This window comes from Zonotrichia leucophrys, chromosome 6 (assembly GCF_028769735.1).
Source record: "Zonotrichia leucophrys gambelii isolate GWCS_2022_RI chromosome 6, RI_Zleu_2.0, whole genome shotgun sequence".
Lineage (NCBI taxonomy): Eukaryota > Metazoa > Chordata > Aves > Passeriformes > Passerellidae > Zonotrichia > Zonotrichia leucophrys.
Genome location: NC_088176.1, coordinates 17886643 through 17913947, shown reverse-complemented (window position 1 = coordinate 17913947; position 27305 = coordinate 17886643). Strand labels below are relative to the sequence as shown.

General features: G+C 37.6%; 1 protein-coding gene across 7 annotated transcripts in view; it reads left to right on the top strand.

Moving 5' to 3' along the window:
- MAPK8 (mitogen-activated protein kinase 8) overlaps positions 1–26193 on the top strand; it is a 37174-nt gene extending 10981 nt beyond the window's left edge. The window contains exons 1-13 of one of the 7 annotated variants that reach the window (XM_064716311.1): positions 2722–2743; positions 3185–3246; positions 4178–4344; positions 6878–7007; positions 8201–8259; positions 8366–8504; positions 12636–12801; positions 15651–15722; positions 17987–18169; positions 18953–19077; positions 20023–20086; positions 20809–20886; positions 21293–26193. In XM_064716311.1, the coding sequence (XP_064572381.1) occupies positions 4223–4344; positions 6878–7007; positions 8201–8259; positions 8366–8504; positions 12636–12801; positions 15651–15722; positions 17987–18169; positions 18953–19077; positions 20023–20086; positions 20809–20886; positions 21293–21438 (1284 nt within the window). In that variant the 5' untranslated portion in view covers positions 2722–2743; positions 3185–3246; positions 4178–4222 and the 3' untranslated portion in view covers positions 21439–26193. Of the gene's footprint in view, positions 1–2721; positions 2744–3184; positions 3247–4177; positions 4345–6877; positions 7008–8200; positions 8260–8365; positions 8505–12635; positions 12802–15650; positions 15723–16065; positions 16138–17986; positions 18170–18952; positions 19078–20022; positions 20087–20808; positions 20887–21287 lie in introns of those variants that run through there. The other 6 variants (XM_064716309.1, XM_064716312.1, XM_064716310.1 and 3 more) reach the window with 6 other exon arrangements.
- The last annotated feature ends 1112 nt before the right edge of the window (positions 26194–27305 follow it).

The window sequence follows — 27305 nt, the reverse complement described above, 5'->3', positions numbered from 1 at the left end:
TAGTTTATTAAGTACATAAATATTAGGGTGGGGAAGATTTAAAATGCAGGAAGCTTGCTAAGTGTAATTCAGATTAAAAAGAAAAAGTTGCTGATTTTTTTTCCCATGAAGAAGTTTACTCCTTTCCTGCCCCTCAAATTCTACTACAGCATTATAAAGGGTAAAAGTTCACCTGTTTTTGTAAGAGGAAAAAATAGAGGGCTGAACATGGAGTCTGTTGATGAATTTTTGATAAATAGAGTAGCATTTATCAGTACCTCTAGTGTTTCCCTAGAGCATCCTCAGTTCATCCTCAAGGCTGGATTCTGATCTCCTGCATCATCCTCATTGCATGTGTTACAGATGGGGTTAAAAACCGCCCAGATGTTCCTCTACTAATTCAGGCTCTGCTTTGTTGTTATTTTTATTTTCATGTTCTCCTTGGTAAATTTTAAATAAATATTTCTGTTTTGAATCAGGATCTGGAAAAACTCCACAGTCACTACTAATCAGGGTGAAAACTCTGAGGACCTTGTGGCTCTTGAGGCCCTTTATGCTATTTATGTGCTTATATCTGGAGCTGAGCATTGCAAGAAAGCTCCCTCTATGAAAGATAATAGGATTACTTGTCTGTTTCAAACAGAACTGGAATCTGGTCAAAGACATCAGTTGTGAAGACTAAAATTAGATTATCAGACACTGTGAACCTGTGCTGTTTAAGTAGTAGGTACCTCCTTGTTATAAAAGGGCCTCCAGGTGACTTTTGGAGTGCATAATTAAGTTCAGTCGATTGCAATTACCTTCAAATAGATTATCATCTCTTCTGTGGAAACTGTGGTGAGGTGACTCCTGGCCAAGAGAAGACTGCTGGAGTGGAGAAGGGGGTGGTTCATTTCCCTGTATGTTCTCCCCTTCTAGTAGACTCCTCAATTACACTCTCTTAATAAGTGAGGTGGCAGATACATATGAAGAAAACTGTATCTAGTTTCCTAGATGACTGGAAAGTCATCATGTGATGCAGCTGGAGCATGTTGTTAGTCACTATATGAGCCTGTAAACTGCAACATTAAATTATGGCAAAGGTTGCATTCATATTAGTGGATTTAGTCCATTGTTTATGAATTTAGGACTCTACGTAGTTGTTCCCTGTTAAATTTTACTGAGGACAGAGTTAGATTAACAGAGAGGGCTCTATATCCCTGAGATATATCAATCTGGCAACAGTATTTGCCAAACCAATGAAGTAATTCCTTGATTTAAACAGTCCATATTACATTTTATTAAGATGCATTTGCTGTTGTGTACTCAGGAATATTTTGCTTTATAGCCAAATTTATTTGTCTATACTGAGCCTGTCATCTTTTCTGAAATTACCATCTTTAGTGGAGAAAGCCATCTGTTTATTGTTGAATACTCAACAGGTTCTGGGAAATCAAGTAATTGGTTTTGAATTCTCCTTGTATAAAAGCTATAAAAAATGTAGCTGTCCTAAAGTGTAAAAAAAATTAAATGTGCCTTAAATTTCATGTGTTTGAGCAAACTGGGGTGACACTACCTTATTCTGTTTGAACTTGAAAGCAGTAGGCAAGTCATAACATAGAAGTCTAAATGTGCCCTTGTCATGTTTATGCAGGTTTCCCCAGCCTCAGTACTTCTTTTTCTGGTGATCACTGAGATCTAGTGTTCACTTTTGCTTTACTGAATCTGTAACAAGTGAAGTTTGACTTCTTGGTGGACAAAAGATACATTAAAATGTAGTTATTTTAAGAAATGTACCTGCACTGTCCTTCTGATCTGAGCTGTACAAGAATCACTCCAGTATATTTGTGGTTTTGTGTAATAGTTGCAAGCAGAAAATAGCTCCTGAGATCAGAGCTGTTGAATTCCAGTTTGTGCTGTGCCTCCTGTGCTGTGAGTGGTGTGGGCAGGCAGGGCTCTGTGTAATGCAGGTGTGCAGTAGCTGAGGGGAGAGGCACTGCCAGGGCACAGCAGCTGGAGACCTCCTTAAACACGTGGCAGCATTAGGAGTGCTTCAGGCAGCTGGAGGTTGTTCAGCTTAAAACCATCTGATCTGTGAAAGCCATGCAAGTCCTAGAGTCTCATCAGTGAGAATATTCCGTTCTTGAATAAGCTTCAGGTTTTTAGACATCTTTTGCATTTGTAATGGTTTAGTAATATCTTGCTGCAGTTTTCACCCAGATAATGGTAACTCCTTTATCCAAATGTTCTATCTGCATTAATATTTAACAGAGCTGGAAGTATTGCAAAATACAACATTCAGTTTCGAGGGCAACATGGACAAACAAAACATTAAAACTGTAATTACTTCTGAGACTAACTGAATGAGCTATGAAGTTACCTTTAGAAACAATTCTTTTGTTTTCTAAAGTTGAGCCTTTGAAGCAAGCATCTGTGAAAACTCTAGGCTGTGTTTGAACTATCCATTTAGCAGCTATCCAGATACCTTTAAAGGTGACAGCTGAAAATTAGACAAGCATTCAAAAACACATGATGCATACAAATCAGCTATGTGTGAACTATATTTTCACAAAGAAATTAAATAAGAGTCATTAATGCAAGAGCTTTATATACACTGTCCATTTGTTTTGCATTCAGTAGCAAACTGGCATGTACTTGAAGAACTGTTGGATTTTTCTATTTTCTAGGTCAACAACAGATTCCTACAGAACATTGATTTTCATGATCTTAGATGCCTTCTAGTATCTAACACCATGAAAATGGGTTATTGAATCATCATTGATAGGTAGCTTATGTTGTTATATTATGTTGATTATATTACTATTTAATGTATTAATATATGTAACTGTTTTATTTCAAAATTGCCTTCTTCCATTTCTTCATCTCTTTGACTGTCATGGTCTTTATTTTTTGTCAGTCCTACTTCAGAGCAGCTCCTGTAGTAATCTTTCACTGTAGAACAGTTGTGCCAGCACATGTAGACAGATCACTGTTAGTTGGTGTTTGTGTTGTACCTCAGACATGTCTTGTCCCTGAGACTGTTTGCTGGCTTAGCATCCAAAGTTTCTTCCAAGACTTAGCCCACTTGATCCTTGCTTGTTTAGGAGAAGATTGCTTTAGAAGTCATGATCATGAAAATCAAGTCTGATTTAATGTGAATCTTGTAATTAATGATGGTTGTTCCCATCTCTGGTTTTTCTCATTTCTTCTGTTTATTGTATTTCAGGGTACTGGGATATGAAAATATCTTGTCAGCTGTACTTCTTAACTGAAGTAGAAATAAGCTGAGTATGTATGATTTCTTGCATAAAAGGATACTCTTAGAGTAAGAGATGATGCATTATAGCAAAGGATGAATCCTGGCTTTTCATGTTGTGTTTTCCAATTAAGGTATAAACAAAATGTGCAAGGAGAAATGGCTTTTCTGAGAATTGGCTCCATGTCTTCTGAAGCACTGAGTAAATCTGTTTTATGCTAGGAGAGCATGCATTTAAAATGAAGAGAGAGACTGTACCTCTTGCTGTCACAGTACAGATTGACAATTTTTGATGAACACTGTGTAGGGCTGCAGAGAAAGGAATGAGAATTTAACAGCAAGTTAAATTCTCCTTCCTCACTCTGGGATATCTCTCCCTCCTTTCTTGTGTTATTAGTAAAAATAAACAATGAGTTCTTTTAAATACTGCTGTGATTATTACTTTTTCCTCATGAAAGATATCTGACAAGGCCAGTTTTCCTTTTCTGGCTTCAATTGACTGTGTGTATTTCCATATCAGTGTCAGGTATCCCTGCTGGTTGTGACCAAGAGTATTTTAATGATTGCAATGTCTGGAAGACTTGTTCATGTTCCATCACACTTTTATTGATGAAATTATGCAATGATTCAGGTGGAATGGGGCCTCTGGAGAGTGTCTGGCCCAGGCCCTGCTCCTGTGCTGTACATGTGTGGATGGAGGGATGGTAGGACTCTTGAAGCTCTCTGGGTGCTGTGGAGCTTCCTGCCTTTTGGTCTTCTGTCATTTCCATCTCAGATTTTTTTATCATCCATTACAGCATTTCAAACACCTGCCATCTTACTCCTGCAGTCACTAGAAATAACTTAAATGTGCGCTTGGGATTTATTTGGGAAGTGTCTTGTGTGTCTTAAAAGGAGTTTTGCCTTATGTCAGGTTCCACACAGTTGTGAAATCTTAGTTTTTCCAATTTTATGTCTTCATAGGCCAGAAGCAAAATTTGGATGAAGTGAAGTAACCAAGTTGCCGTCATGAGCAGGAGCAAGCGTGACAACAATTTTTACAGTGTTGAAATTGGAGACTCAACTTTCACCGTATTGAAACGGTATCAGAATTTGAAACCAATAGGATCAGGAGCACAAGGGATAGTATGGTAAGGTTTCTTTAAAATTTAAATGTACCTTTAGGTTTCCTTAACATAGTTTTTTGAGTGTTGGGTGTTACAGAGCCAGGAGTGTGGAGAATTACCTTTTACAGGCAAAACAGCAATGGTAACTGATGACCATTTTACCTTAGCAAGGGCTTGCTGTTGCTTTTTGACCTGTTCAACTTTGGAATTGATGCCCTTCTGTGCAAATTCAGCCAGTTGTGCTGAGTCCTGTAAATTAATGGGGAAAAAAGAAACTGGATAAAGAAACTAATCCTAAACCACGCTGCTTGCAGTGAAACAAAAGGCAGAAATACTCTGTAGAATGTTTGCTGCTTGTAAATGTTTGCACTACTTGAAATGGCTTGATAGGGGTCTGTGTCACAATCTGAGTAGTCCTTGATACCAGTGAGTAAGCATTTGGGATGCTGGCTGTCATATGGAAGTGCCTGATGCAGTTTGGGAAAGTATGACTTGACAATGTCATTCTTTGAATAAGAGCTCTGCTGTGTGGACTGAAAAATGTCCAGTTGATTTAAGTTGTTGACAACTAGCTGCTTGTAGGCACTGTGTCCTGTGCATTGGTATTGCCTCAGAGAGAAATGTTGGCTTAACCTTCCTGGAAGCTTTTTTGAATGTTTGAAAAGGATGTAAATATCACAGGACCTAGCCAGTTTTTCAGTTTATTTTAACTCTTAAGATGTTAACCAGGTACATAAAAATACAAAAGCATAAAGGAAGAGAAAGGGGAGAGTGTAATCTCAGTTCTGTCATCTCTTTACTACCTTGATCTTGTTCTTGATCAGTGTAAAGAGAATATATGGTATAGGTGGGTTTTTAATTCATGTTTGTATTTTAGCAGGATTAACAAAACAGTGTGAAAAGTGTAAATGTAAATTTGAAAAAAAAAACACTAGAAAGTTGTTTTTGAAATAGTAACTTCTGGCATTAAGATTACTGGTATTAACTAGCAGCAACAAAGTAACTGATCTGAATTTTGTTTGCATGTGTGTTAGCAAACTGAGGATGCAGACAGTTGCTTGACTAGTTTGTTTAGTTGCTATGGAAATCCCAGTAAAAGCTTTAGATATTATTACTGTCCTTCTGATGGCCAGTCATATGTTAACTACTGCCTGTTTTCCAAATATGTTGCCCTTCCTAGAGCAGAGATCCCAAAGCTGACCATGTAGTTACTCTAGGACCATTCTGTAGTTGCTGCTAGTGGTGTAATTGAGGCCTTTTTAGTTAAATTGCAGCAGCTTTCCCTGATGAGGACTGTGGTTAAATCTTGCTCATATGTCTCCATACAGTGCAGTTCTTTGGATTGGAGTTTTTGTTGTCAGTGGTCATGGTTTGTATTTGTTTCTTTTTTGTTGTTATTGTAACTGATCCTACTTGATTAGGGGGAATATTAAATAGATGGCCTGATACTGAAATAGGCTCTAGGCTTCTATTATGTACAGGGAATGCAGAAGTTTAAGTACTAGAACAGAAGTCCTATGTTGGCCATCTTTCCTAAAATAATCCTTATCTTTGGGGCAGGTGGGGGAATTCCAGTTACAGTGGAAAATGTACATCAAAGAAAGTTACCAGTACATGTTGTTCCCATTCTTTTTCTTTAGTAGTGTCTAGAGGTTTTGTTGATGATAAATTACAAATCATTCAAGCCCACATGCATACAATCCACTTCTTAAAGTAGTGAGTTGGATTTAATAGATCCTACTGTTTACTGGCAGATATTCTTCATTAGATTGGAGTACCATTATTGAGAAGAGACAAGAAAATAATACTTTCTCTATTGAGACTTTTTTAGTAACTGATAAATATTTCCCGAGTCTGCATGGCAGTCATCTATTATATTAGCTCTTACAGGAAAAACAAGCCATGACTTCCTGTCATGGAAATGTGATATGTAAGGGAGTTGTCTCCAATAACAGTCTTCATCAGTTAAACAGCCTCTGTCACTGAATCGTATGACAATGTTGGCATTAGTCTGTAAACAAAGTGTTGGGTTTTTTTCCAACAAGTTAAAGCCAGTGACATCTAGAGGTTAAAGCTTTCTTAGCTTTTTTTTTTTGTCTTGACTTTGATGCTGTCATTGTCATCAAGATATTAAGCAAATACATAATTTAAAGCATGGGGCCTTTTTATAACCTACTTTTCCTGCCTTCTCCCTTTTAGTGTGAAGATTTTATGTAAAATTGATGTGCCTTTTATGTTTGAAGTGTTTTGGATCTTTTGTAGATGGTCTGTTCTTGAGTGCCAGTGAGTGGCAAGAACTCGGTATCTTTGGAAGGAGAAATACTGCATTATATTGTAGAGATTGTCATGTGTTGCTGCTCTGAAGCTGGGAAATATTTTTAAATTTTGAATCACTCAGCATACAAGAGCACTTTGCTATATCACATTCCTAAAGCTGGATAACACTGAAAATTTGGGGTTTCTGCAGACATGGTACAAATTAGCTAAAATGTTTGCAACTGCCACAGCTTAAAGGACCTTGATGCCAGAGATGTAGTAATGTTATTTTTAATTACAGTGCAGCTTATGATGCCATCCTGGAGCGGAATGTTGCAATCAAGAAGTTAAGTCGACCGTTTCAGAACCAAACCCATGCTAAAAGAGCCTACAGAGAGCTCGTTCTTATGAAGTGTGTTAATCACAAAAACGTGAGTGCAGTGTCCTCCTTCACATCTTGAAGAATTAACTGGGAGGTTATCTTTTGTAAAAGTGTGGAAAGTGACTTCAGAGGAGATTTCCGTTGCACAGCTGTATCTCCATGATAAGTACAGAAGGGTCTTGCAGAAGAGCTGTTATTGACTAGTTTTAATACCTGCCCAGTCTTTAAATACCCCCTTCAAACTCAGCAAGGGACTCAGTGTTATATTGCTAAAATTTACAAGCAGCTGTCAAGTAAGAGTACCATGGCTGGTAAGTGCATCCTGCTGCTAGACACATAGGAGAAAAAAGAAATAGGCTGTAATACCTCTTTTTTCTCCCCCTGGTGGATGAATGAGTTTAGATGCATATATTGTGACAGCAGTTGCTGTCCAAGCATTTATGAAGCTGTGCAGTAGACAAGATCACAGAAATGGGAAGCGAATAGGTGATAAATTCATTGGAGTTGAACTGCAGGAGGCTGATGTTGGCCATTTTCTTCCTTCAGAGTCAGATGTGTGCAGCCTATTTTACCTTCTCTTTTAATCCCCCATCAGGAAGATAAAATTTCTCCTGACTGCTAGGGAGGGAGAGTGTCATAGGAAACTTGCTTGATCTTCTGGCTTTTTTGGGAAAATTTTGTAATTTTTCTTACACAGGTGGTTTATATGTGGATTCACTGAAGGATGTTCCACCTAACAGCATAATTTGTATGATGATTAACTATTGCAAGCCTGCCTGATTCTTGATGAGTAGTAGCTTGGCCTCTTTCTCTATGTCCTATCCATTCTTAATGCAAAATGTTCTAAAGCATTTGTAAGAACATGTTTTTCTGTTTGGATGAAGTTGTTTCTTCACCTCTGTCAGTGGCAATGGGGTATCTTTTAGGGAGTCTTCATTGATTTTAATTTTATTATTCCTCATGTACAAAAAAAATCTTACCAGGTCTTCAAACTGAAAGTAGGAAGAAGGGAAAGAGTGACTAAGCTACTTAGGTTTTAAGATTTGAATATCATCTTGTTAACACATGGAGTGTCTTTAGATTATGTCATTTGTGGAGGAAAAATGCTTCTTTCAAAATCATTTGAGCTTCAGTGTATGCCAGGAGGTTCATATCAGAATAATAGTTACCAGTTTTGAAATGTTGATTCTGCAAGTTTGTTATTGCTGTGGTACAATTACCTTCCTCTCCCCCTTCCTGCAGATAATCGGCCTACTGAATGTGTTCACACCACAAAAATCCCTGGAAGAATTTCAAGATGTGTAAGTCAGATTTGAGCTAAAGCTGAGAATTTATTTTATGAAAAGATGATTAAGAGAGAGAATACAAAATGGCAGTATTATCTGATTATTTTTTTTTCTTGGTAAGCTACATAGTGATGGAGCTCATGGATGCAAATCTCTGCCAAGTGATTCAGATGGAGCTGGACCATGAACGAATGTCCTATCTGCTATATCAAATGCTGTGTGGTATCAAACATCTTCATTCAGCTGGGATTATTCATAGGGTAAGCAAACTAAAATGTATAATTTGCATTGCACCTGTTCTGTTTTTTTCTTGAGTATTTAAAAGGTAAAAGAAGTTAGAAATAGAAGCATGAAGGGTGTTTCATAGCCTGTCCCATAGGCAGGGAGAGAAAGCTGAAGGGAAATCACATTTTTTTCCAGGATAATTCTGTAATGAGCTTTTTGAATGTTTAAATGATTTGGTAACAATCTGCACACTGAAGATTTTTGCAGTGAGTTGCATTACCTCCTCTAATTCTGTATAATATTCTACTTCAGTAGTCATGGCAGGAAAGGATATCTGGAAGTGTCTCTGCCTTTATTGTTTTGGTAACCAAACCTGAAATTCCATCTTTGGAAAGAACTGCCCATTTTATTTCTTCTTTACTAACAGAGTAATGAATAACTATCTGAAATCTCCAGATAAAGACTTGTCTTTGGAACTTGGATAATACCTGTGTGTCACAAATTATTCACTCAGATGGTTAACAGGCAAAACTGACTACAGCTTTTTAAATGGCATGTGTATGTTGCAATCTAGTCAAGAAATTTTGAATTTAAGGTTGCTTGTTCAAGTGAGCATCTTGTATGTAATGGTATAGAGATTAAAAATTGCTTGAGATTTTCTGGTTATAACTTCCTGTGCACTGCCACAGGAATTGCTATGTTAGGATGCCATTGGGATTGGGGTGTTGAATGGTCTGCAAGCTGGATCTGCAGTCTGACACTTCTGTTCAGTGTGCCATCTTTTCCCCAGGGAAACAGGGATGATTATTTGAATGGAAAATACAGCTTGAGTGAGCCAATGCTGCTTCCTTTTGCTCAGCTAGTTCTAGTACTCATTAGCTGCTTCATTCCAGTGAGGAGCTCAAGGAATGAAGGTGAAACCTTCCTTCTTGCATGCAATTTCACTGAACTGTGTTGGAAGAGATGGGCAAGGGAGGGAGATGCATTGCCTGCAACCAGACAATGATGGTTGCTTGGTCTGCTTTTGGGCATTTGAGATAGGTCACTTGGGCCTTCTGCCCTGTTCTGGGAATGCTCAGCAAAACTAGATTGTTCCACTTACTGTTGTGGTACCATATTGCCTATGACTGAAAATATGCAGCCTCACCTGTTTTAATGTCATGTACCTGTAGGTCTGAAATAATGGTTTGCATACAGTTTCACATTTCCTCCTCAATATTTACGTGTGCAGGTTTAATGCTGTGGATTTTCCTAGGTCTTTTTTAGTTTCAGAAAACAGTGTATTGTCTGGATATGCTACAGTAAGTAAAGTAAGAATGTCTCTCTGTGGATCTTAGCTCAAGCTTAAGGGAGCTTCTAAAAGTGTGCTTGCCTCAGGGTGGTTTGTACTCCTCTGAAGTGGGCATTGATCCTGTAGAAGTTGTGGATTAATTTAAACATTTTTACATTTACAGAAAAGAAGTAACTACTTAGGTAGTTGGGCAAGAGTAAAGACAGCTTTGAGGTTAGAATTCCTTCCTCTGTAAATATGGGTTAAGTCTTTGAAATGCTTCCTATCATACAGGGATAAACTGTCCTAAGGAAACTAAATACAATTGCTATGTAAATAGCACCATATGTATGCATGAATGCTTTTAAAGGACATGTGCAGATGCTTTTGAAGGACATTTCACTTGCATGTCTTCCTGGTAGATTTTCAGCTTACAGCTTCTTCTTAGACTTTTTTAGAAGATTGAGGATATTCAGGCACAGAGTTACCTGATAAGTTCATTGTGCCTTTTTGCATCAAGATGCAAAGTGTCACAGATTTGTTTCTCTGTGGAGGAAGCTGTACAAAACCTTGGAGTACAAGGAAGATATCCTGCAAAGGGCATGTGTCACACAGACCATGTGGCTGCAGTGGTAACTCTTTGTACTATAGAATTAAGTGTTTTTTTGGTAGCAAGCTAGAGGCATGGAACAAGGCAGAGATCAAACACAAAGAGTTTCATTCAGTTTCATCTTGAAGTCGTAGGGGCAAACTTAGTTGCCATATCAATGGTGAAGATTTGACCATAACTTTGCACTGACTTTACCAAATGTTGGCCAGTCAACATTACTGTGTTCCAAACATTTTGCAGAGATGCAATTTCCAGCCAATATAGAAGTACATGTTCATTTATATTTCATAGTCTGAGGATGAATGATGAACATTGCAGAGTTGTGCCTCACTGACTTTCTGAGGGACACAGAGTGGCTCGTTAGTCTCGCATGGAGGCTCTGAAACATTGAATTCTGCCCAATTTTGACTACTTAACAAGGGGCCTAATTATGGAAGCCTTTCACAAATCTTCTGTTAGAAAGTGAAAAGCCCCCAAGAAGCCATGAATTACCCTCCAGAGATGTCCCTGTCTCCTTTGGCTAATGGAGAGACGGCCATGCAAAATCTGTTTCGTAAGCACTGACATTTTACATTTTCAAGGTTCAGTGAGAAAATTTTTGCTATAGGTTCTGGTTATATTTATCCATCCTAATTAATTTCATCACTCCTAAATGAGCTTTTTAGTTTCTGTTTATTTAACAGAAGATATATATATATATATATATATATATATATATATATATGAGATGCAGGTTTTGCATCTCTGCATGAATTTTAATGTAGTGTAAGTCAATTCATCATTTTGATCCTAGGCTTCATGACAGCTACATGGTGTTCAGAAATAAGAATGGACAGCATTTGGTAAGCAAAGAGAAGATCTCTTAACATTTTGAGTGCTAATCCTGCTGCTTTGGGGAGGGTGCGTGTAGTTAATACCCTGAGCATGTGCCTGGCATTCTGCAGTGAACATCCTGAAAATAATAAGTGTGTAGAAATAAAGCTGATAATAAAAAGGAATGTAGCAGAATCTGAAACATGCATATTAAATGGCCAGAAGGCCTTATAGAGCTTAAATTAATTTGGGGTATTTGAGAATGTTTTAAGGTGAAGTTGTCGGCAGAGTCTTTGTGTGGAAATGCATGTGAATATGTATGTATGCAAGACTTTTAGCTAGTCATTAAAATTCTGTTGTACTGGAATTCTTTTTGTTGTTTCCTCTCAATCTTTAATGCAGTTTTCTTAGCATTATGAGGAGATTGCTGAAAGTCATCCAAATACAAATGAAAACTACATAAATCTGGCAGAAATCAACCTTCAAGTCTTTAGGAAACAATGACAGGGCTACTTACTAAATGCTTACTGCTCAAGTGCTGGAGTTCTCTGTCACATCTCAGGTTTTTCTCTCATTAATCTCAGTAGAGTGTGGAGAGGAGGTATCTTAGTCTTATCTGTGTTGTCCTGTGTGCTGTGGATGATTTTATGATTGCAAAGTTATTCTGAAGTTACTCTATAATATTTACTCTGTGACGTTCAGGTGTGTGTAAGATCCTGCTGAGGTGATGACAGAGAAAGCCAGTGTAGTGTTTGTATAAATAAATGTTGCAAAGCCACTATTGTCAATAGGGTTCAAGTGTAGAGAATAGTTACCATGTTGCTAACCAAAACAATCTGGAGTCGGGTCAGCATTTTCCACTCCAATTCAAGGATTGTGTTAATTTTTGGCAGTTTTTCAATGGTGTCTTTTTGGGTTTGGTTGCCAAACTTAATATAAAACCAAGTCATAAATTGGAAACTAAAACCATGTGGGCATGGAGATTTCTGTTCAGAGAAATACATTGATTCAAAAGAGGTAATGTAACCTCAACTAGCAAATGAACCTTTTACATTCATTATAATTCTAATAATTCTTGTATCAAGATGATTATTGAATCAAGTAATTGTCATGTTACTTCTGTACTGCACTGTAGTAATAATTATTGTTCCAGTGAGCAGTTTCTAGACCTTTCCCGAGAGCTAACACTTCTTACTAACCTCAATTTATTTCAGACATTGCTAACATATCTTATAATGCTGGTTGTATTTTCCTTCTTTAATTGCTATATAAATCTACAAGCACAATAAAGGAATTAATTCTGTAATCTGCTGAATGCACATAAATTGATGCAAGGGAAAAAAAGCTGCAGTTATAGCAATAACCTAGTTGTGTGCGTGGGATTTAATGTTACCAGTATTATCTTTTTAAAATGTGAACCACAGGCTACTTTGTGCTTGTCTTAGCAGTCATCTATGATGTTTCTTTTTAAAGGATTTAAAGCCCAGTAATATAGTAGTAAAGTCAGACTGCACTTTGAAGATTCTTGACTTTGGACTGGCCAGAACTGCAGGAACTAGTTTTATGATGACGCCTTATGTAGTGACTCGTTACTACAGAGCACCAGAGGTCATCCTAGGGATGGGATACAAAGAAAACGGTCAGCAAATATAGTCTTTCTTTGGCATAGCTTTATTTTTTTTGTTTGGCACACCACATTTTACATGTTAATGTTTTTTTCAAGCTGTAGAAATTTTATAAATCAGTCTTGTGACCAAAATGCAGATTCTGGATACACCAATTTGTTTATTCAACTCAACGCATTAGAAAATGTTTGCATTTAATAGGAGAAGAAATTGAGGGCCTTGTTTGTTTAAAAATTTAAATAACTTCCTTGGTAGATTATATGACATCCAGGAAGAACTGGAAGTATATTTTCTTAATATGTGGTATGTACTATGATATATCTTCATCTGACTTTATTCCTGGTGAAGAAGAAATTGTAATTCTTCAGTAGATATGTGTACTGAATTAGTTGCTAAATAACCATATTTGGTATGGCCTTTCAGGAGGTAGAGAGCATAAAAGGGGATAGGGAGCATAAAGTCTACTGAGGAACAAACAAGTTAAGATTACCTACTATAGCATTGCTTCTTATTAAAATCAGCCTCCTTTAAGCCTTTTGCACTAAGTTCTTAATGTTGCTGAAGTAAATCTCAATAATATACTTGAGACAAGCATGCAGACAATGCGGTCAAGATGACAGTTCATGCATCATAGATTCTTGAGGTCCATGACAAATTCCAGGGGGATTTTACTTTGCATACACTTCCTCCTGACCATACTCACTCTGTGACCAGTTTGCCTCTCAGTATCTTCTTCAGGAAAATAAAAAAAGATCTGTCATTTGAGAGAAACACATCATCAAATACATTGCACCTGCAAGGAAACAGCTCTGGTAGCCATTAGGAGAGCCAAGTGTGCTGTCATTGCTGATGCTCCATTGGAGTGGCCTGGTTTGGCCGCCGTTTCACTGCTGTGCTGTCCCTGTGCTCAGGCAGCTCCCTGCTTTCACTTGTCACCACCTCAGGCTGGCAGTGCCCACAGGTCACCCTGTGTGTCTCAAACTCTGCTGCCTTGTCACCACCTCAGGCTGGCAGTGCCCACAGGTCACCCTGTGTGTCTCAAACTCTGCTGCCAGGCCTCCATGGAGGCCCTGAGCTGTCTCCAGGGGGTGTGAGGTGTGGCTCCTCACCTCCTGACACAATTGGAGCTTGCTCTGCTTTTCGGCATTCCTAACACAGTCTGCAGACCTGCCTGGCAACTGCATCCCATTGCAGCAAGGGACTTCAGGCTGTCTGTGAATGGTGCTAGCAATGAAAAAAAGCCAGCTCAGAGGAATGAGAGTGGACCTCTGTTGCAAGACTGAGATATTTATTTGTTTGGATTGTTAGTGTGCATGACAGAACCTTCTTCATTAGTCTTCTGTGAAAGTATTCACAGTATCGTTGGTTCAGCTTGCTACAAAATCAGAGAATGTAATTAGACAGGTTTTTGTTTGATTATAGAAAGCAATAAGTCAAAACACCACAAAACATCTGGAGTTTGGTTTTGTAGGGATACCAGAAGCATGGTAACTTTATCGTGTTGGACACAAGCTAATTACAAGAGATTTGGGTATATTTTGGGTTGTGATGGCAGCAGATTGTTTAAAGATCAAAAAGTCAACATTCAGAATTTTATTTAAAAAGTCAAATGCAAAACTTGGCTTCTTTGGGTCTCTAAGCCAAATAATATGTACTTAAGTATTTGAAAAAAAGTTTTTAAAGGAAAAAGAGCACTAAACTAAGCTGTTGATAATATTTTTTAAATGAGCAAGGCCCTTAATTTTGACCTATTAATATGCACAACTTTGATCTCCTATCATATTATCTAGATGCTATTTTAGAGGAACTTTAATAAATAAAGGAGAAGAAATATTGAAAAATAAGAAGCAATAATGTTTGCTTGACATTGTTGAGCTCCTTCAGAACATTCACATATAATTCTTACTATAAGATTGTTGTCACTTAAATCCCCCTCTTATCTGCTTAATTGAAAATCCAGTGTCATATTTGACATAAAAGTCCTTATAATAATAAAATTTCATTGTTATGACTTCAAGAAAGTTTTGCATATGGAATTAACAATACTTTCTGAAAGTAACTGCAAAAGAAATTGGCTTACCTGTACAAAGTAAACTTGTGCATCTTTATGTCTTCTGAGTGATTTATTTTAAGGTAATGTAGAAAATGCGTATTTCATTTTTTAAAAATTGCTTTTAAGTTTTTCTTTTGTATAAAATGTTATTTCAGTGTACCTGGAGACAATTTAAAACAAATTATTTGAACTGAAAATCTAGGAGCATACTAACATTGTCATTAACTGATCCTCTAAAATTCTAAGTGATCTTTTACTGATTCTGTTTGCTTTTTATTTAAAGCGAGAGAGAGATGCATGGTAATCTGACTTCTAGGAAATACTTGATGTCCAATTGTAATTCCTATGTAATTCTCATAAAAAGCATGAACTGTTTCAATAGGCAATATTTTTACAAGTCAATTTACTTAGTTACTTTTAGAATTATTCCTACAAATACAGTGGAATTACTTTCAAGGGATCAATCTGTCTTTGATGCTTGAATCTGTTCCCTTGGCAGAGGTAGCTTTGAAGCCTCCAGCCTTGGAGAAGACCTTTACTCTGCCTGATTCGTGTGTCTCTCTCTCTCTGCTCAAGCTCTTGCTCTAGCACTATATTAAACAAAAGGATGTTTTTCTGCCTTGTATTTGAGACAGTTAAAAGCTAATCCTTACACATGGTGTATGTTAAACTGTTTTCATTGGTTAATACAAGACTTGCTCTTCTTCCTGTGCTGTCTCTGCAATTTATAGGATGCAGTCATGTTATGCTTCTTTTAATTTTAAATGACCGTTTGCTTTGCTTTTCCTTCTTTTTGTGCTACAAACATAGTGGATTTATGGTCTGTGGGGTGCATTATGGGCGAAATGGTTTGCCACAAAATCCTCTTTCCAGGAAGGGACTGTATCCTTGTGCTGCTGCAGCAGGTTGAATTAGTTAGGAAGTCATTAACCTTCTTATTGATGTTGTGTCATGAAGATGCATATTGTACAATTTTTTTTTTTTATTAAATGAACATGGATTTTTCTTGTGATACACTTAAAAAAAAATCATTTATATTCAGGCTGCACCTAGCAGTAGGACATAGTCTCTGCTGGTCCTGTAGTTAGCATACATTCACCTTCACTCATTTTCATTGCACATGCTTTTTATAGTCACTTCATGTGTATGTCTGTGTCTAGATATTTTTATTTATTTTATTTTAATAACTATCTTTTATGTTAATATCATTGCATTTTGTTTTCAGTTGACATTTGGTCAGTTGGGTGCATCATGGGAGAAATGATCAAAGGTGGTGTTTTATTTCCTGGTACAGATCGTATCCTTACCCTTGGCCTGAGATGTAGTTGTAAAAGGTCAAAAGATACTGCAGTGATACAATTCAAGATTAAGGTAGTTCTAATTTTTAAAATACTGGTTTTAAACTGCCTTTTCAAATACCAGTTTGCAAGTTCATTATATACCACTTGGGCAAACAGCCTTATTTTTTCTTTTCATTTTTTTCCCCTCGTCTTTTCTTTTTCCAGTGTAATATAGTCCCTCTTCATTACTTTTGAATGTTGTCACAATTAGGACAGACTTCTTTTTGTTTAGAGGGTGTTTTCTTGGTTCACATGCATTGGTTTTACTTCGGAATTCATTTTTATGTAGTAATTTACTAATCTTGTTTAGTGCCTGAGCATGACAGTAATTACTATTCTTTGCGTTTATAGAGAATGTTTACCAAAATTCCTAACCATCTTCATTAGTTACATTCTCGAGATTTATTTTCTGTGTGCAGAAATGATCCTGCAAGGAGCTTTCAGAAATATCTGGTATTTCTGTCTTTCTATTCCGTGAATGGTTTGGTGGTGTCTATATGGGTTGTCCTGTGAACAGTATTTCAGACACAGAGTCTGCTCCAAACAAACAGAACTAAAACTTCTAGATCCTTGCTAAAATTAGTGAAAATCATTGGACTTTGAGATCCTATTTGTTTTATTATTACTTACAGAGTGTCTTGTTTAGATGTCATCAGAAATGTTTCCTGCTTTTGGTACAGGTTACTGTTTAAAATTTGATGTAGTACCATTTAGGGGTGAAAATGGGGTGGAGATTTTTGAGCCATGGTAAGGAAATCCAGAGTACTCTTACTTTCACACAGCTCTGTCATTGCATGAGCTGCACCATGCTTTGCTTTATGCATCTAGTTTGCTGGCATGGCTTTTTAATTTAGACTTGGTGCCATACAATGTAAATAGTTTCTTTTGTCAAGGCCTGTACTAAGGCTCAGCAGAGCTTGGGAATCCTTATATAGAGATCTGCTGTTGAGTTTTAAGAGTATAAGAGAGGGCCTGCTTCAACCCACTGTTGATTTGGGTAGCCTGGTATCCAGTCTTTGATGGCAGCCACAGAGAAAATGTTGGGGAGAATCTGAATTAGTATATATAAAATTTTATCTGAGCTCTTCCCCAGTATTTAACCATCTGCAACTAGGAATTCCTGAACCAATTTTTACTTCTTTTGTTTCAGTAAAATATATTAAATACTTCTGCCCTGAAGTGGTCAGTCTCCCTTTTACAGTGTGTGAACTTCTCAGTTAAGATGTTCCTTATGCATCCTTGAAACTCTTTAACTTCATTCAAGTCCCTGACAATATTGTCACTGACCTGTGTGGGCCAGGCCTTGGTCCTTTGTCTGCCCACTGGTGCTGAGTGTTGCACATCCTTGGTGAGAGGTTGCCCAGGATTGGGCTGAGGTACCAAGATGAGAATGAAGGACAAAGCACCCACTTGGGGTCATTCTCAGGAGTGCCTTGGTGATGTGTAGTAGCTTGACTGCTTCCAATGTATGTTCAGATCAGGGAGCAAGTTCTCCAGGACCCAAACAAGGACTTAAGTTAAATTTGTAGTATTTAAATATTTTGTGAGTCTTCTAATATTCTGTTTCTCAGAATTATATCCTTTTCTAGCCAATAATGATTTTGAGTGAAATACATGTTGCCTTGACTACACTGTCATAGTCTTGCTTTGTTTCACCATGTAAGAAAGTAGTCCTAAGTCATGATGATGAACTTGATACTTTATTATAATTTCCTCTGTTTTCTCTGTTGGTTATTTCATGTGGTTTTAACATAACTTTGTAGCTGAAAACCAGACACAGTGTTTTTCTTAGCTGCATAACCTTAGATATTGATCAATGGAATAAAGTTATAGAGCAGCTAGGAACACCATGCCCCGAATTTATGAAGAAATTACAGCCTACAGTCCGAACTTACGTGGAGAACAGACCTAAATATGCTGGATATAGTTTTGAAAAACTCTTTCCAGATGTCCTTTTCCCAGCTGACTCTGAACACAATAAACTTAAAGGTAAGGTCTGTCTTCTGTGTGTTGTATGTTTTAAAAGTTTTAAAACTTTGATATATTGAGCAGAAATGTAGCTTGGTTTTGTTCACTATAGAATCATCCTGCTTAGGTTCTACATATTTATATCATGGGAGTGGATGAACGTGCTGACATGTGTTTGCCTCCATTTTCATATCTTCATGAGACAGCTTCTATTCTTGGAGCTGTCTTTATAAAGACATGTAAATATCTATATTCTTCTCAATGGCAGATGCCAAAGCAGTTTAGAGAAGAATGGGGGGAGGTTGGAATAGAAGTTGTGTAGGCAGAGCAGATCTTTGTTCTCTAGGGATGAGAATAAAGAATTTATGTTCATAATATATAGATACCCTATAGTTACTTCAGAGACTTTCTGGTTCTAAAGGCCACCTACTCAGTGGAATCTCTCACCGTGTTCTCTGTGACTAAAAGCGTGTGACAAAGGGGCAGTAGGTGCTTGCCTGCTGCTATTTGAGACAAGGCTGCACTGCCACCTGAGCTGTTTCACATAAGGCTGTCACAGCAAGGGACACTGTATGCTGAAAATGGATAATGAAACATGTTTGACCCCTTTCCCACCTGGGTCATTTTCTTCAGGTTTTTTTTGTCATCAAATGGACCACTCTCCTAAACCTTATATTATGTGAGGGTTGCATAGATATGTAATTAGAACTTGATTACTCTGACCCTTCTCTTTAAAAGTTTGAAACACTGTGTTATGTGTTCTGTATATGGGAGTAATCTAAACAGAAAATTTTATTTTTGCAGCAAGTCAAGCAAGAGATTTGTTATCAAAAATGCTGGTTATAGATGCTTCTAAAAGAATCTCTGTGGATGAAGCCCTGCAGCACCCATACATCAATGTTTGGTATGATCCATCAGAAGCAGAAGCTGTAAGTCCTTGGTTTAGTTCTCTGCTTGGCAATCTGCTGTATGAAACCATCTTGCTGTGATGCTTGGAACAACTTCTTGACAAAAGATAGTTGCACGTTTCATTAGAAGCTTAACTGAGCCATAATTGTTTTTATTGACAATGATAAATGTGCTTATTAGAAGTAGCATCAGGAATGGGCTGAGGTACCTGTCTCTATGTTTGTGTATCTCTGTGTTGGTGTATAATTGCCTATCATCTCCTGAACATGTAGTCATGCATCTGAAATCTTTTCTATAAGGTTCTAATGTATTGAGCTTCAGTAGTTTCAGTGTGATTTGATTGCCCTTAATGGGGTTCTGAGGTATTTATTCTTAGGGAAGCAAAATGCTTTCATCAGTTGTACGAATTGATACTATTCTTCAACTAGAAATAAGTGTTTCAGCAAAATCTGAATACAAGATCTTGAGCTTTCAGTTATTAAAACTAATGAACAAAGGGATTAATGTAAATTTTTTCCTTGAGAAATAAGTTGAAGGATAATTTCAGTTTATGAGAAAAGTTATTTTTTTAAAAAGAAAAGTTCAGTGATGGCCACTAAGAATAGAAAAAACTATTTGATTTAGACAGAGCAATTATAGTTCTGCTGCTCTGTAATGGCTAGATAGAGAATTTAGTAATTGACAGTAGCTAAAAAAGCTGCTTGTGATAGAGACTACTGTACTTCGGAGCTCTTCTACCAGACTGTTTCTCTGTTACAGTAATGTAAGCAAATTTGTTAATCAGAAGAACTTTAAATGTGGTAGCATCTAAAAAACAGGATAAGTCCAAGTATGAGCAGATATAAAATGATGTAAATATTATTTTTAAATGAGGTTCATTTTCTGAATGGTTACTTTCATTTTTAATTTATACTGGTTCTATATCCCTTTTGATTACTCTATGATGAGTTAGTTTTGTTTTTCAGCCTCCACCAAAGATACCAGATAAGCAGTTAGATGAGAGGGAGCACACAATAGAAGAGTGGAAAGGTAAGAAAGGCATTTGAAGTATAATAAGCCTTTTGGGAATATGCTGGGCCCCAGTGATTATTGTTATTGAAGTTCTTCTGAGCAACTTAATACTATTTACTTCATCTTCTTGGATGTCAGGGGAACAGACCAGTGCTTCACAGACTCTCAATTGTTGGGACACAAACAATTCAAGCAAAGGAGATGAACCTTTGAAGTGAACTAAAGACCTGTTCATCTCAGTCACCTTTTGCAGTCCATAGGACAGCATTTATAGGGAGGGTAACTCTTCTGGACAAGCTGCTACAGTTGAAAAAGATGCAGAAGCTTGAGCTATGTATGTTATGCTGACCTAGAAGGACAAGTCTTCAAGTGGTCCTGGCTCTTCCTTCAAAGACTGCTGATCGAGTTTCCCTTACCAAAGAAATCATTGATAAAAACTGAGTGGGCCTTAGGACTCAGCTTAGCCTCAGGTCTCCAAGCAGCCTGAATAAAAGAGCCCTAGAGCAATGCCAGTGTGTTCTCAAGCATCCCAGGCCACTGCAGATCCAACAGAAAAGAATGTACTTTTTTATATCACTTGCCAGTTGTTGTGTAGCCTATAATCTGTTTAATCTGTTATTCAAAACTAATTCTTCACAGTAATAGACCTGTGAAATTTAGTGGACATTTTAATAGGAGATGTATTACTGATCTAGTCTTTGGGTTGCAAATTCATTTTTTTTCCTTCTTTGCATTTTCAGAGTTGATATACAAGGAAGTCATGGACCTGGAGGAAAGAACCAAGAACGGGGTTATACGTGGCCAGCCAGCCCCTTTAGGTTGGTTACAATAAAAGCACAGTACAAGGCTCCACTGAGTTTTAGGTCAGGAGGGAGTAAAGCTGATCAAAGAACCCTAACTCAAGAATAGGGTTCTTGAATTGAGACGTTGTATATTTGAGTGGAATATTCAGGGCTGACATCATTTTACTGATCTGTTCAATCCCCATATCATTGTCCCTGTATAACTGATATTTCATTTATTTCAGTTCCTGACACACCATCTATTAAGCCCCACGTTAAAGACTTGTGGATTTTATTTATTTTGATGGTAGATTGAGACACATCTCTTCAAACTTGCCAAAACAGAAAAGTAACAGCCATTAGGAATAGGCAGACTAATGCAAGTCCTGAACTGTGCAACTGTATCTGCAACTGATTTGCTGTTTTGTTTCTCATAGCACAGGTGCAGCAGTGATCAGTGGCTCTCAACACCCATCTTCATCATCATCTGTCAACGATGTGTCTTCAATGTCAACAGATCCAACATTGGCCTCTGATACAGACAGCAGTCTAGAAACCTCAGCTGGACCTCTGGGTTGCTGTAGATGACTACTTGGTCTTTTGGGGGGTGGGAGGGGGGTCCCTTTAGTCATTAATAGGGCACTTTTAAAATTTGGTGGTATTTTTGAGTGTTTTTTCAAAAATAATCATGGAATTCATCATAAAGTGCTGTAATTTCAAACTGTAAGTTGTGTTATAAGCAGCCACTTTTTTGCTGTAATTAACTGTAAAATATTAAACCTGGTAATTTTTATTGTCGTTTTAAAATCTGCATATTTGCTTTACTATTATGCTGCTGATCTTTTTTTACTGAATTTGTAAGATTTGTTTTATCAAAGCACATATTAATGTTGTGGTCATTACCATATGATGAATTATTTAAGATTTTATAGGTTTTCAATTTTTTAATTAGAATTTATTCCAGATGTTTTGTTCATGATATCCTTCAAAGTTTTATGCTTGGTCATACATCTGTGTCCCAGGTGGAGGGGGAGAGAATTCAGTGCAGCCAGCTGTAGTTTCAGGCATACTACTGTGGTGCTGGATAGTGAACAAAATCCTCTTTTATTTTGGCCACTTGCCTATAGTACTTCAGCAAAAGCAACAATTAGTGAGGTTTTTTTTAGAGAAACAGAAAAAGCCTTTGCAAAGTAACATTATCTGAATGGGTTTATGAACTTAAGAAAGCAAAGCATATCTTCAAAGCTGCAGAAATATCCAGCCTAGCAGAGTAATGTCATGTTTTCTGCAGAGTTGTGGCATGCCAAATCTTGTGATCACCATAAAACATGAGGATACTTCATGAATAATACATTGCAATGCCAATAAACTGTTTACTTCTAGCTCGTAGCCTGTTTTTGTACACACAAAATGAAGTGCATCCAGGATGTTTAGACTGACAAGAGGGAATATCAATATGCTGTAGCTATACTGTCATGTGAGATGTGATTCTTGGGAGTTCTGGTTCTTACTAGTTTTGTCTACTAAGGCAAGTACTTTTTGAGTGCTTTTTGGGTCAAAGAGGGAATGACATGAATGCAATAGGGGCAAAACTTCAGCTACTCTTTCTCCACCAAAAGTAACTGATTGCTAAAAACCATGAAGTGGTAGGAGAACCTCAGGATTTCTGTAGCTAATGCATTAATTGAGCAATATATGCCATCCAAAGGGGGGAGAAGTAGTGCTGTATAAATTAATATTTATCTCTTTCATTTCACCATGAGATCAGTGTAGCAGAAATCTTAGCAGTGGTTCATTTTAAGTCGTAAATATTCAGTAGTTTTCATTAACGAAGCTCCAAGTTTCAATACACTTTTTAAACAAAAGATATATTGAGATATATAGAACAGTTAATAAATAGTCATGTAAGATGGTGCTGCTCCTCACAGAAGTATTTTAACTGTTTACATTTTATATTTACAGAATGATTTATGTATAACTGACTTAAGTTTATGTATGAGTTAAACAATCATTCAGAATTTATTTCTTTGGAAAATGCAGATTTTTAGTGAAGCTAGGCTGTATAATTGATTGCCTTGTGTAGATGCATATTTTGTCTAGTGAATTAGAATGTGAAGAGGAATTCAAATTAGTAAAGCTCACAAAAATGAGCATAAAAAATACAGAAGTCTTGCCAGGCACTGAGCATAAGCAAATAATGTAACTGCCTGCAGAGGTCATCCAGGAGTGACTGGTGGTCTTCAGTGTGGTTCCTTCTGCTTGTTGGGTTAAATAAGCATCTTTTTGAAGTTTTAACTGAAAGAGGAAAATTTGTTTTTGCAGTAAGTATTAGAAAAACAGAAGTGGTAGTAATGTCGATGTCCAACATGTCTTTTTGAAAAACATGCAGGGTTGCAAGGAATGGTAATGTCTCAAAGATAACTAAGTTGACAAACTGCACAGTTGTTTCCTGGCCTGGCTAGACTGCTGGTAAGTGCTGTGTGCATGTAATTTTGCTTTCCTTGTTTATATCTAATATTTTAATATTGCCTTCCTAAGCCACATGTATTAAGGCAATTATTTTTGCAAGATCCTGCCAAATTGTATATTATCTCAGAACAGGCGGGACAAGTTTGGATTCATCTAGCACTGGAATGTAGAATATGTTGAACAGAGACCAATGGAACAGTCTATTTTGTAATTTTTTTTATCGAAGTTTAAGCTGTGAATTAAGCCAAAAGTTTTGGTCAAACAAAAGTACTCCATTGTTTTATAGGGTCAAGTGATAGTGTGGTCTGCACAGTGTAATGAAGTTAAGACTGACAGTAACTTCTGATGCCTCTCAGTGCTGTTAAAAATAAATTGGTAAATCTAGTCTCTATTTAAATTTATTTTAGACCCCACTGGATTGCAGTGATGATTGAAATATTTTGAAACTTAAAAATATTTTTTGCTATTGCTTTCCAGTTTCTGAAATATATAGTAACTGAACTGAGCTGATAAGGGCTAAGGAGAACTGAGCTTTTCTTCTTTCAAGGCAAAGTTAGTGAATGTGTGGAACTGCCCACTGCAGCCTGTTGCAATGTGTGTGCAAGCTGTGCTTAAAGGTATTGCTTCAGCAGGGTCAGAGCTTTGCCTGTGGCAACAGTTCACTTTTGGCACCATCTTCACAGGAGTGTTGCTTTTTCTTTTTTTTCAGTTGTTTGCATTTTAGGCAAATTAAAGTGATGGCAGATTTCAAAGACAAAATCATATTCAGTAATCAAATTATCACAACAGCATCCTAGTCTTAACTTCCCTTTTTATTTGTTGAAATATAAATTTTTTTCAGATAGATGTACACTGCCACAGATAGCAAACAAATGGGTAACTGGAATTCAGCTGTCTTTGTCTATTGTTAGATTATATGCTATACAATACACTGTACAATTTTAAAATATTGGTAAGTTTTATTTTAGACTTTGATTTGGAATCTTCTCAAGACAACAGGCTTCACTAAAGTGCATGCAACTTTCTAAGGCCATTCCAATCCACTGGGAGTTGATATGGATTGAATTACCATGAGCTGTCTGCTCCCTTATCTCAGGTGAGGTTCAAAGTTGGGCAGTAATAGCGAGATTGATGTCTGCCTTTCATGGGCAAAGCTGTGCCATGGGTAAAGCAGCTCCCTCCTCCTGTAGAAGTAGGTTGTTCAAGGGCTTGAAATAGAGATGGTTGGGGGGGAATTAGTACCCTTAGAGAGTACTGGGATGCTGTGCTGGGAAGCCCTTTGTTGGTGCAAGTCAGTGGCTCAGAGCTGATGTGTTGGTGTGTGTGAGCAGCTGTGCTGCCCGAGCACAACTGCCTGGTGGAACATGCTCATCCCTGGGTCAGTGCTCAGCTGAGCAGATGTGGCACTTTGCCCTGGCCAAGCTTGGGCTTTTAGCTTTGAAGAACTTTCACTATGTGAGATGCAGCAGCATCTTTCCAGGCAGGAATTCCAGGTGGACCTAGCATCAGCACCAGTGGTGTGGTGGGAGTGTCCTGTGTCCCCAGCACCAGCATGCCAGTAGGGCCCTGCTGCCCAGGGCCAGGGCTCTGTAGGGGATGGATGGATGGAGCATTCAGCTCAGCAGTGCATGAAGGAAAACATCAAAAACCTCCTACAGGAGGATGGTCCTACGCAGCCAATAATCTGAAGAGTATGACAATAAATGTTTTTTGATAAAGATCATGGGCAAAAGTGGAGAAGAAGGTTCAGCTTATACTTTGTCTTACTTTTTCAAGTTGCTAAAGGGAGTGAATTACAGTCTGTAGCTATATTGTTATTTGCTTTTGACAGCAGCTTGTCCATACTGTTACATTTCATTTTCCTGTCAGTGGTTTGGAGCAGTTGAAGGAGAGCCTGTCTGTATTTTTCAGCAGAATTAGAAAGAGGTTTTTATTGAAGCATGTGATAAGACTGTACTGCCTACCCGAATTTTCAATTAATTTAATATATTCTTAGTTAAGGGCACTGGATAATAGTATTTTAAATGGTCTCTCACTCCCTTCTCTTTGTATGTCTGTGTTACAGATCACATTGTGTTTCTATTTCTGCAGTTCAAAATTTAAGCTAGGTTTTCTTGATCTACCTCACACAAACTTTCTACGTTTCTTAAGTAAGCAAAGCTAACCCTTGCTATTGGAACTACACTGAATGTGAATAGAAAATACACCTCCTTTAGAAAAACAAACCTATTGGCCAATGTTGAGACAATATCAGTATGTTTCTTATCTATTTCACGTAGGATGTTCATGTGTAATGTATATATAGCCTGTGTACAGTAATGTACATCTAGATTATTGTGTTAGCTGTAAATTGGTGATTTTATTACTGTAGTCTGGTTTTGTAGGGTAAAAATAGCTTACTAGTAATGTCAGCTCATCCTTTACATTTTACAAAAGGAATAATTCTTGGTAAGCTTTGCATACAGATGAATTACTTTTGTAGGCCCAATATCTAGTCTATTTTTGAGAGTTCTTTAACTTTTATTACTAAAGTTGAGAAAAAAATCCCACCCCAATTATTGTGATCATTCCTTCTGCCCTTCTTGAAGTATATTCTTATTATGTCCCAAGAAATACGAAGGGGAAGATACACCATTAAAAATACTGGGGAAAACTAATTTTTTTTTTCTTCCCCACATTTGATACCTTTTTCTGCTTTTCCTTTATTCCCTCCAAATAAGCTGTTGGTGGGCATTACTGAGAACATTGTGGGGTTTTTTTAACTCATTCATGCCATAGGTCATTACATGTGCACCACTGGAATGTATACATTGTTATCTAGTATGTCAGTTGGTTATAATGATATTTTAAATAAAAAAGAAAAAAAAAGTTTGACCACCATGCATTTAATGTTTCTTCATTGCCAGCCTGCAGTGGATTTCATATGGATTGCATACTAGGGCTGCACTTGTAATCTTATTAGTGAGAGTCCTTCCTGAGCATTCATCTGTTTTTTAATGGTACTATCCTGGCTTGTGTGTGAGCTCACTTGTGGGCAAAGTGACATGTTTTTTCCATTTCTTCATTCCCATGGACTTTGGATGTGCCACTGACTGATAACAATATTCATGGTCTTTGTGACCAGTGGGAATCCATTCTTGCTCCCTTGCTGCCAGCTGCAGCCACCTTAATTCCTGGAAATACAGCTGAGAGCTGTGCTGCTGAAAGAGGTAAGCCTTGGGCTGCCTGGTGTAAGGGAGAATCTCTCAGCACTGCATCTTGCAGAAGCTTGAAGGATCTGACTTCTGGAGAGCTGACTTGGATGCCTGGAGCACCCATTGCACTGGCACTTCTCCCACAGGTAAGTCCCAACAAAAGTCACTTCCAGCAGGGTTTCAGTGCTTCCTTAACAACTGCAGCTGCCTTTGAGCTGTGCTGGTGGTGCCTTTGTGCCCAGTTTCAAGGGAGAGGGACTGTGACCACAGTGCAGGCAGCTTTGTTTATCTGGGTCACCAATTTGTGGAATGTGCTTCTAGGAATGTGGTAGGGAACTCAGAAATATTCTTCTTTATTTGCATAAATCAGCATAAAGTGCAGCCAGTTTCCCATGATAATGTTATTACAGAGCAAGGCCAGAGAGAGTCATTGCTCTGCCCAGGATTTGTCTGGTGCCTCAGGACTGAAACACTCCTGAATGCTGCTGCCTTCAGTGGAACTCTCATGTGAATGTAGATGAGTCATTAAGCTATTAATTCATGTTCCTTTTTGTGTTAGAAATGCCACTACTACCGAAGTTTTCTTTGTTATTCTGAAGTGTGGCTGTTTTGCTTTTTTTTAAAGCATATGTTGGGGTTTTTTCACTGAAAAGTTTTTACCGTTTTGTTTTTTTGCCTGCATAATACTGGAAGGGATATTCCAGGCTGGGAGGATGGCACAGGTGAAGCTGTGGTAAAACTTTATCTATTCCAGGAACCTCCTGTCATGTTTAATTAACAATAACCAGACAA